Source organism: Arctopsyche grandis, chromosome 12 (assembly GCF_051622035.1).
Source record: "Arctopsyche grandis isolate Sample6627 chromosome 12, ASM5162203v2, whole genome shotgun sequence".
NCBI classification, from domain to species: domain Eukaryota; kingdom Metazoa; phylum Arthropoda; class Insecta; order Trichoptera; family Hydropsychidae; genus Arctopsyche; species Arctopsyche grandis.
The window spans coordinates 7,695,988-7,707,566 of NC_135366.1; the positions used below are offsets into that span (position 1 = coordinate 7,695,988).

At 35.3% G+C, this 11,579-nt stretch overlaps 4 protein-coding genes across 4 annotated transcripts in view; all 4 read left to right on the forward strand.

The window, feature by feature from the left end:
- LOC143920219 (queuosine 5'-phosphate N-glycosylase/hydrolase) overlaps nucleotides 1–11,579 on the forward strand; it is a 529,776-nt gene that overhangs the window by 286,679 nt on the left and 231,518 nt on the right. The gene's annotated exons all lie outside the window — the stretch shown is intronic.
- LOC143920212 (uncharacterized) overlaps nucleotides 1–11,579 on the forward strand; it is a 262,942-nt gene that overhangs the window by 98,046 nt on the left and 153,317 nt on the right. The window lies entirely within an intron of this gene.
- The window catches only part of LOC143920234 (uncharacterized), a 60,507-nt gene that overhangs the window by 43,800 nt on the left and 5,128 nt on the right, over nucleotides 1–11,579 (forward strand). The gene's annotated exons all lie outside the window — the stretch shown is intronic.
- Nucleotides 2,504–10,634, forward strand: coro (protein coronin). Its single transcript, XM_077442069.1, has 12 exons — nucleotides 2,504–2,776; nucleotides 3,961–4,158; nucleotides 4,242–4,364; nucleotides 4,438–4,581; nucleotides 5,849–5,979; nucleotides 6,462–6,569; nucleotides 6,651–6,825; nucleotides 7,022–7,085; nucleotides 7,186–7,274; nucleotides 7,369–7,509; nucleotides 7,591–7,791; nucleotides 7,869–10,634. The coding sequence occupies exons 2-12, from the start codon at nucleotides 3,961–3,963 to the stop codon at nucleotides 8,103–8,105; spliced, it is 1,611 nt and encodes a 536-aa protein (XP_077298195.1). The 5' UTR covers nucleotides 2,504–2,776; the 3' UTR covers nucleotides 8,106–10,634.

The window sequence follows — 11,579 nt, forward strand, 5'->3', positions numbered from 1 at the left end:
TCAAAATACTCGGGGTTAATCCAGTTTTAGCCAAAATCAAAGCTATAATTAAATTTGCGGGGACGGAAGTTGCGAGATATTCAACACGAGCGCGCATTCTAGAACGAATCTCGCGAGAAGCTAAAGTGCGACATTAATTGCGCGAAGAGATCTATAAAAAGTAATCATATTTGTCACAATTCTATTTATGTCCAATGAAATATATTTCTATTCGAATTGCACATCAACGGGGTTTTTGGCACTCGATATCGTATTTACAACCATTACTTGAATTTAAAATCGAACACTTATTTGGGCTGAACAGACGAACTAAATCGTTTTAAAATTTATAACTATAATGATAAATGCTTTTGAAAATTTTAGTTTACATACACTATGTATCGCGATTGCGCACGGTGAAAATGAAACCGTTCACGCGTGCCCACCACGATTTCTCCTGAATATTCATCTTTCCATACACTTTTTCGCATCTATTTTTCAATGCACGCACCGTTCAAGAAGTTGACACTTTAAAAAATATATGGATAATAAACAGAAAGTGTATTTCTTAGCTTGAGTAGAAGTAAAGAATATTTGCAATCATAATTTCAAAAAATATTGTTATTTTAAGTTTGAAATCGAGCGGCAGCTATATATTTAAAAAGTATCTATATGAAACGAATCGAATATACGAAAGTATCATCATTTGGTCGAGCTTATGATTTTTTAAGGATTAGTTTTGCAGGGTAAACGGATTATCGCGCACATTGCGAGCGCGTAAACAACATTCGTTGCCACGAAAATCACGAATATGGAATATCTAGCACTCGCCAACACGGAATTTCGTTAGTGATAGTTTGCATGGATGACTCTCGACCAGTGGTGGCTCGTCCTTATGGGCTGCGTGGCTGCAGATCTCTCAGTATAGTACATATTGGGAGGGCTGCAGGATTGCAGCCCTCCCAGTATAGTACGAATGGTAAACGGACTATTTTGCATATTGCGATCGCGCAAAGAACAATCGTTGGCACGAAATCGCGAATATGAAATATATGGCACTCCAGTTATAGTCAGGATGATAATAACTCTCGATGAATGGAATTTTCGAGTGCCAGATGTTCAGTTATCGAGATTTTAATTCTCGTATTATGCGAGGAATAATCACCGAACCAGTACGTATGCATACTATTTTTGTTTGCATTTCGTCAACGACTACTACAGCTCTTCCACTTTGAATTATCACAAGCCGCAACCGTTCTCGATCGAGATTTTAGGGCCTCAGCACACTTATCGGACCGTCCGGTGCGGTTCTCCCGTTGCGTATACCAGTACGTCCGTTTTCATACAAATGAGCGATAGCCGCTACACTATGCGGACCGCCCGTAAGCCCGTCGTGCGAATCGCAGGCCTCTGTGGATGTTTCAATTCCGCATGTGGTTGTCAGCCGGTCGTCGACGCGCGCATTCGTGTATAGCTCGAGTACTACACGATTTTTGACACCGGTCGATTCATTTTTGAAGTCCAAAGTAGAGCATGTTTTTGGGACTTGAAAGACAAAAGCTACAGGGATAAGACCGCAAAGAGACGAGCATGGGACGAAATTTTAAAAGTTGTTACGATCGAGGCGGATTAGTCCGGAACGTGTTAGTACGATAGTAATCACCGAACCTACGTTACCATTTATTGACACGAAAACGTTGAGAGCGTTGTCGTTCTGAAGAGTTGCTGTTGAATCTGGCTCTGCTGAATTTCCGCCGAACCCCTGAGATTGACTCACCGAACCCTTGGGGTTCGATCGAACCCAGGCTAAGAACCACTGTTCTAGATAAATTTCTCTCTTTGCCTCATCGATGTATAATACACTAGATCCGCCCTCACGTCTTATACTGGTCTCCCTTTTGGCGCATGCAAAATACATGGCGCATGCACAGTTTCTCTTAGTAGGTAGGTAGGTACCGCTGCGTCGTAAGGAAAAAAAAACATTTTGTTCCCAACTTCCCAGCTAGTTAAAACCCCCGCACCCCTCAGTTAGTGAAGAAAATATCTTCGACCAAAATTACACGTCACGTTACACGGTTCGGTGATTACTGGTCACAAAGACAATTTTTGCCATGAAAATCGCGAATACACAATATTTGGCACTCAAGTTCTCGTTACTATGATAGTTATCGTTAGTATGATGGACTTTTCGGCTGCCAGATGTTCCGTTATAGAGATTTTAGTGACTTTGTGACGAGTAATTTGTGACCAGTAATCACCGAACCGGCCCATCTATGTGTATTATACATCAATGCTTTGCCTCGATAAAAAATTTGAATATTTTTGTAAATTATACCTCGGTAAGTAAAAAAGTCAACGAATGTGGAAAGGAGAGATGCACTCGAGAATAATTCAAATGAATAAAAACCGTAGACAGAAGGGGAAAGGGAAAGGGAAATAAAAAGAATAAATTGCCGAAAAGTTGATTGAATTATTGGAGATGAAGAATGAAGAATGAAGAATGAAGAATGAGGAGTGTGGAGTGCAGCGAGGTGTGGGCAGGTGGCGGTTGCCTCTGTCGCTGACGCTTTCCTCTCGCATTACCAAATATGGCGGTGGTTACGGCCGCCTACCGCCCCCCGCCCCCCTCCCCGCTCGCCTCCCCCCCCCTCCTCCCCTCGTCCCCTTCTCCCCTCCACCCGACGCCCAGTCGGCCGCCGCCCGTCGCTCGTCGCCGTCGTCGTTGCTGTCGCCGTCGCTGACGTCAGCGCCTGCCCCGCCGCCCGCCGCGCGCCCCTCACCCGCCCGCCCCGCAGAGGTCTCGCCCCACACCCGCACCCCTCACCCCTCACCCCACACCTCACACCCCACACCCCACACCCAACCTCCAAATCTAATATATACTATACTATATATATATAAACAAATTTCTATTCGCATTACACTTCGCACCGAGAGCGCGATTCTAACCCCTACGGCCACCCCCCAACGCCTATTATCCCTTGCACTCTCGCGTCTATTTCTTGTCAAAACGTAATCGTATCGAAATCCGTAAGCAACACCTACACCCCGTCGTCTCTCAATTTTATCGTGATTACATTACGCTCTTTGATTTGAATACTAGATTCGGATGAACGTCAAACTGACCGATAAAATTTCAATTGCGATTACATTATAAATTTATACTATATACTAATATATAGTCGACTACGATTACCTGTCAATCGGTTGTAGTTTTGCCTCGTCGGTCTGACGGCGAACTCGAGAAGTTTATTTTTAGAAAATACAATCTTTCAAAAATTCAGAACCAACTAACCGTCGATAATCTGATATAATCTCAAGTGTTTATCTCAAGTGTACGAGTTGGTTTAGTGCGATCTATAGGCAATCTTTTAAGATCGAATCTGTTCTGTAAAGATGATAAAACGTATTAGAGCATTGTAAAAAGCTGATGATGTATATTGCCTTGAAAGTGTCGATAATTTCCTGGACCGTGGAGTCGGATCAAAGTTTACCGACTCTGACTTTATTTATTTATAATGTTATTAAAAAGCATGGGTTTTATATAGAAATTAATAAATTTCAATTTTTTAGTGGGTTTACTTCAATAAAATTTGATACTCTAGTGGACACATACCATAATACTATTAATCAAAGAAAATAATAAAAACAAGTCAATTGATTCTTTACAACTTCGACTTTGCTTGAAATGAAAAGCTCTGATTATTTCCATTCGTTCGACATTCAAACCATTCAATCAAATGTCTATTTCAAAATCAAGCAACAATCTGAATATATATATATAACACTTATGAAATAATATTGCTTTATAATAATAACATACATTTATACATGTGTTGTCCTAATTTGATACCTAAAACTATACACACAGTTCTCTAATGCTAATCATTCAAATATATGACTGAGAATTTCTTAAATTTTCTTCACGTCTATTTTACGAATCGGCAGAAAAATAATAACATTACGATTTATATATTTCAGATGTCGTTTCGTGTAGTGCGTAGTTCCAAGTTTCGACATGTGTACGGGCAACCGCTCAAAAGGGAACAATGTTACGATAACATAAGAGTATCTAAAAGTTCGTGGGACTCTACGTTTTGTGCGGTGAATCCCAAGTTTTTAGCAATTATCGTCGAATCTGCAGGCGGTGGAGCATTCATCGTACTACCTCACAATAAAGTATGGTTAAAGCTTTTGAAATTATCTTAATTATTATACAATATATATATATGATAGACGATGATGTTTTGCTTTACTTGTAGGTCGGGAGAATATCGCCGGATCATCCTTTAGTGGGCGGGCATAAGGGACCAGTGCTCGATATAGCGTGGTGTCCGCACAATGATAACGTCATAGCTTCTGGGTCTGAAGATTGTGTCGTTAAAGTAATATTACGATCTGTATTCCAATGTATATGTTATTATTGTGAATATATTTATACTGAATTATTATTATCAGGTTTGGCAAATTCCTGACGGTGGCCTGTCGAGAACTCTCACAGAACCCGTGGTGGATTTAGTTTTTCATCAGCGTCGTGTTGGATTAGTAGTTTGGCATCCTACTGCACAGAATGTTCTTTTGACGGCCGGCTCCGATAATCAGGTGTGTTGTCGGTTTCTTATATTTTTATACAAACCTCCTTTACGTTTCACTTACGATTACAATTCAGGAAAAGATTTGCCTCTTATCCGATCGTTTTCATACTTTGCCCTATTGCTCATTTTGGTCATCAATATAAGTAAATGAATCTTCCGCCATTAAGATAGAGATAAAATATCGTTTAACCGTTTGCCCGCGGCCGTCTTCTATGGAAGCTTTGCGCGACAAGTCTGTAGCGCGGCTGTCTTCCATAGAATTTCTGAACTTTGCACGGGGCTTTGAGGCTTATATGCGCCTATTTCAACTGTTTTAAGGTTCAAAATTGGTTGAATATATTACTGAGAGTTGAATGCCATCTATTCAATTTGCTTAAAATGAATATATACCAGTCAAAATTAGTTTTTTGTGGAACCATACTGAAACCTCGTTTATGTGACGTCACGTCTGTTGTACAATGGCGACGATACCCGCGACAAAATGTCCACGGAAATAATGTTCAAGCGACAAAATGTTCAAAAATCCTATTTTAATGGAAAAAGTAACTTTTTATTGTATTATATGTTATATATCTATCGATGTATATGGTACTTTTTATCGTATAGATCGCGGATTTTATTAAATTAGTATAAATTACAGGTGTTCTCAACCGCACCAACATATTCTTATTTAAGTTGAACAATTACATTTTAAGCGAATGTCATTGTGACTCATTGAATATCATTTTAAGATGTCATTGTATTAGTTTAGATGTTAGGGATTCTTAGCCCTATCCAATATTTACGTATTTAAATTGAAAAAAAAAACTTTTTAAGCATATTGCAGATGTCAATGAATTAGTTTAAATTTCAGGGGTATACGATAAAAAGTAAATTATTCATTTGAAATAAAGAAAATTTTGGAGACGGTTGAGAAGCCCTGCCATATAAACTAATTCAATGTAATCTGTAGATTTTTGAACATTATTTCCGTGGACATTTTGTCGCGGGTACATTTTGTCAGTGCACTAATTTTCGGGTACATTTTGTCGTTGAACCTTTTGGACTTGCAACAATTGTCGCGTCCCCATTTATTGCCACGGGCAAAGGGTTAAGGCGCGTTTGAAGTTTGCAAATTTTAAATCTGGGTGACGTCTATAGTTTTATACATAGATGGCGGTAGTAAAATAAAATTATTGGTATTTTTATTCAAAATAAGAATTTATATATCTTAATATTATATACAAAACTAAAAAAGATGTTTGGATGTGCAATAATTATATGTATAATTTCAGGTCGCCATATGGAATGTAGGTACTGGAGAAATTCTCCTCCAATTGGACTCGCATCCGGATTTGGTTTATTCGGCTTGTTTTAACTGGGACGGATCTAAGCTCCTCACCACTTGCAAAGATAAAAAAATTAGGTATATTATAGTCATTTCGTTACATCGTGTAGTATGTTTTTGATATAATGCAATTTGTATTTTTTTATTTTTAATTTATACCAGAAAGGCCCAACAGGTAACCCCAATGCGCCTTCCTGGCCAGAAACATTGTATATTTGATACAAGTGTTATTAAAATAATACAAAATAAATACATATCAATCCACAGAGACATCTATGGTCAAATTTGTAAATTTGCAACATTTTATACAATTCGGCGAAACTCGAGATTGCTGAAAACTCGAGTTTTGCGAGAAAAAGGGAAAGGTTGCCAATTTGTTGAAACCGTTTCAATAATTGGCAATTTTGATAGAAAACGATCAACCTGGAGTTACAAATTCAAGGTCTGACTAGCAGAAACCAGTGGGATTTGAACCCGTGACCACTTTGCTCAAAGCATTATATGCTAACTGCTAGTCTATTCTGTTGGTTTCGATATTATATCATAAATATTGTTTTTAGATTAATAGACCCAAGAACGGGAGTGATCGAGGGAGAAGCTATTTGCCATGAAGGTACTAAAGCATCTCGCGCTATTTTCCTCAGGCACGGACTCGTCTTCACCACCGGGTAAAACATTTTCTGGATTTTTCATAGAAAACGCAATTTAATTTTTGTTTTTTTTATGATTTATTTTTTATCCTTTATTAGATTCAGTAAAATGTCTGAAAGACAATATTCATTGAGAGCCCCAGATGCTCTCAATGAACCTATTGTTATGGTGGAATTAGATACTTCTAACGGTGTTATGTTTCCCCTTTACGATCCTGACACTAGTATGGTATATCTTTGCGGAAAAGGGGACTCCGTTATTAGATACTTTGAGGTAAAAATTCTATTTCTAAAGGATACCTAAATAAAAATAATACATATTCAACTTTTTCTATACTAACCACCTATTTTTTATTAACAAATTCATATATTTTACGTTACTTTTTTATTTAACATTTTATTGTCTTTAATAATCTTATATTATAGTATATTGATATTTGAGAGTAAACGTTTCGTATGTATTTATACAGATAACTCCAGAGCCACCGTTTGTTCACTACATCAACACATTTCAAACTCCGGAACCCCAAAGAGGTATAATTGCCTTGTATTTTATTAATAATATTATTAATTTTTATATTCAATCCATAGAAAACCACTGGTACATGATTTACATAGACGATTTCCATTTTAGGTATCGGCATGATGCCCAAGAGAGGCTGTGATGTTTCAACATGTGAAATCACCAAATTTTACAGGCTGAATAATTCAGGCTTATGTCAGGTAATTTAATTACCTACGTGATTTTTTTGTTTTTTTTTTTTATTGTAACTAATATTGTGTTTTTACAAATGCTTAAATGTGTGTTTTATTGTAGGTAATATCAATGACCGTACCGCGTAAATCGGAACTCTTCCAAGAGGACTTGTATCCTGATACGCTTAGCGATGTCCCAGCACTTTCAGCAGAGGAATGGGTGGGTGGACAAGACGCAGAACCACTTACCATATCATTAAAGGTACATAGAATAGTATAAATCTCGAATACTATAGATACATGTGTTTTTTTTCTACTTTTTGTTGATTTGTCGAATTTGTAGGATCGTTGTATGATGGTACAAGGAGGTTACGTTTCCGGAAATGCTGCACAGCAATTGGTTGTAAAGAGATCAAATGCTTTGGACAGACGTGTGCCGAGAGCGGGTCGTTCGCCGACTCCGCAATCAGGGGAAGCGCAGCTGTCACAGACAGATGCTCTTCCTCCACCAGCCCCAGTAGCACCGCCGGCGACTGCTCTCACCGTAATTTGACTTATAATCTGATTCATATTGTACCCATTCGTATTTTGAATATGGTTAATTGTTTATTATTGCTGTAGGACAAGCAGTTGCAAGAATTCACCGATGAAATACGACGGTTGAAATCGATGATCGTCAAACATGAGAATAGGATCCGCGCTCTGGAAGCGGGGGCCAAGCTAACTCCTACGTCGAACGTTTCGCCGACTCCGGCGGTTTCGCCGCCACCTCCGGTAGCCGTTATCAGCCAGGACGAGGATGTTACGGATCATTATAAAAACAGTAACGATAACAGATTGGCGCCCGACGAAGTGTAGCAACTGAACGATGACGCTTTTTTGTATATCGAATTGTGAACAGTGTAATAATTTATTTTATTAGCAATAATCGCATGACTGCGGTGTATTATTTTTGAATTAAGTATTGCACAATATATTTTTAATTTTGTAAATTTTTGTGTAACAAACACACACACACACACACATACTATACTTGTACACATATGACAGAGATTAGTACTTAAATTCTTAAGTATGTCCCATTTTTTTTATATATACTATTTATTTTCCGGATTGTGTCAGTTTGCATTGATATATCATGCTACAAGTTGCATTTATAACTGAATACGTGTGTATAGGATTTTCGCCATTTTAGTATCCATAGGTTTTTTAATGATAATAAAATACTGACATAATACAATCACACACAGACACACACACACACACACACATACATATATACATATGTTGAAACTAATTAAGGATATTTTATTTGATTTTTAGCATAATAAAGCTAGTCAACTGAAATGAAATTATATAATTCCTTAATTGCTTTTTTTTATTGGTAAAAAATTATTTTCTGTATATAAAACAGTTGAATTTTGTCTGGTGCCTTTTCGGCAGGCTTATTAGTGTATTTTTTTTTTATTACATGAATAATTTTTTACCTTAGAATATTAATGAACTAATTCAAATAATGTATTGCTTTAGTGGCTTTTTTATATTATTTATGTGTATTGTATACTTTCTTTTAAAGTGCAGGGTTTGTTATGTCCTTAGAAGGTGCTGATTCGATTATTACATTATTTTTGCACTTTAGTGCTGAATTTTAATTAAATTTAATATACAAAATTTGCTAATCCTGCTAATCTGTGCTAAAATTTCATGATTTAATATGCATAAGTTAGAAAACGCTTTTTACTTTTGTTATATTATTGTTAACTTTTCCCATTGAATAATATTGCATGCGAATCGAACAGATTGTCATTTTCTCGGATGACCTGCAACGAGAGATAGAGATAAAGAAGGTTAAGCGTATGCATGTGTATTTTATATAACATTTGAATTTTTTTATAATGCTATTTTTATATTATTCTTGTCCCAAAGTGGTCTTTTGTAGTTGATTAATCAATTAGACCTTTAATAACAGTATTAATTTTGGTATGCATAAAAATGTTCTGCCCGTAGATTGGAATTTATTTATCTGGTTTCAGATACAAACCATAAATCTTGTAGAAAATGTACTGATAAAAAAAAAAAACAAGTGTAAATAAATAAGGCAGATGAAGTACTTAAGATATATATTTAATGATTAGTTTTCAAAATGAGTGAAATAAAATTTAATCCATCAAGATGAAGGAAATCAAAAGATCACTAGTTTTTTTTTCGCAATTGGATGGACTCATAGGTTTTACATCGTTTTGTAAGTAATATTAATCATTGTTAACGTTATCGAAATTTTATCAAAATTAAAATATAACCGAATTATCATCATCTTTGTATGAAAGGCGATGATAGGGTGGTTAAAATTGTATAATTTTATATACACATGTAGAATGCATTAATTTATGTATATTTTTAATGGAGTATTTAGCTTGTATTTGTTTTGAAATGGATATTTTTTTTCTGTTACGTCGATTTTATGAGTGTAAATTGCTCACTATTTAACTCTTTCATTGCTCAAATTATCGAATTTTTTTGCGCATTGTAAATAATTTTACATAGAAGCAATATAGTTAAAACAATACTTAATTACATACGTCATATATAGATGAAATTAATTTTTAATAACTTTTTAATGTTAATGTTTCGAAATTACAAATAGATTATTATTTTAAAATTATAAAGTAAACGCAAAATCATTTAGATGCGTGCACATAAAATGCATATCTTATGTTTGTGTAGTTGAAAACCGTACTGTGAGCGATGTGCCTTATAAGAAAAATATAATAGTTTTATAAAATGTTACTCAAAATACATACTATATTATGTATTTATATATATATTTATATAAATTGCATGAGTTTTTTAATACACTTGTGTATGATCATATTCAATATTGTGCTCTCTATCACTTTCAAATGAATATATTTGTTATTACAAGTAAATTTATACAGTACTACGCAAATGACACGTGTGCATTTGAATACGCACATGCATATAAACCTCAAAAAAAACGACAATTAATGCACTTATCAACTTAATGCATTGCATATTAACCGACCTTTTATCGGTGAAAATGTATGTATGCCGTGTTACGTGTATGCACATTTGCTCCTTTAGGAATTGGTGCTATCTTGTTTATTTTTTTATAGATATTGTACTAGTTTTTTATATACACAATATAATGTGCCTTTTGAAAATATTCTTTAAAAAATCTTTTTATTAATGTTGTTTATATTATATATTATGTCAATGTTTTTTTTTTTTTTTCATTCAAACTTGTTTCAATATTATTTTGTATATAACATATACAAATGTTTATTTTTGTATTGTCCTTCATTTTTTTATGGAAAATTACATGTATATTGAAATCAAATTTAAATATAGAGTTCATATTATTATTATTAAACCATTTATTTACGTTGATTGGATATGTCATATAAATTAATGTTGATTACCCCATCATTTAATCTTTATGCGAAGCATCGACAGATATAATTTTGTCATTGTGGGAAAAGTTGACTGATTTGTACTCGGTCTTCGGTCTCGTGTTTAATTTATCATTGGATTTTTTTATCTCTTAAACTGTTGAATGTATTAAGCCGAAACTTTTGCACACATAATAGACGTGACGAAAAAAAAATATATATATTTTCTCAACTGGTAAAAATATATATTTTCTTAACTGGAGTTTAGATACCTATAAGTTTTAGCTCAACATGATAAATTTGGTGTAAGTCCATCAACCGGAAGTATTCACTTTTTCTTATATTTTATTCAACCTTGTATAAATGTGTGATCTTCAAAAAAAAATTTTATACAATCCTTATATCAATACCATGTAAATAAAAAAATAACAAATTTGATACATCGGAAATGACTTTTTTATTTTTCTTAAAAAAGTCAAAAATACAGTTGCCTCTTGATTTATAAATCTTTACAAACTGGAAGTAGAACTTTTATCTAACTGAAGATCCGAAATATGTGAGTTTCGAGAACACTCTCATAGCCGGTATGTGTTTTTAAAGAATTTTGTTTTTTGATACTGTTGCGTAGGGGTGGGTGGAGGACCCAAGTAAAAGGCCAAAGTCGTGTCACAGTATTTATTGGTGATTAAGGAGATACACGCACTGGCAGTGCTCTGTCCAGAATGTCTTGATACCGCCTTGTAACGGATAGGCCGCTCAGTCCGGTCACTTCCCTATTGTATAGGCATGTACCCGGATATGTATTCCCACGACACTCAGTCTCACGGTATCGTTCACTTCTGAGAAGGGACCAATAGCGGCCAATTCGATGGCCATTGTTTAGCCTACTTGCACATAGTCCAGAGATAATCCTTAAAACCAA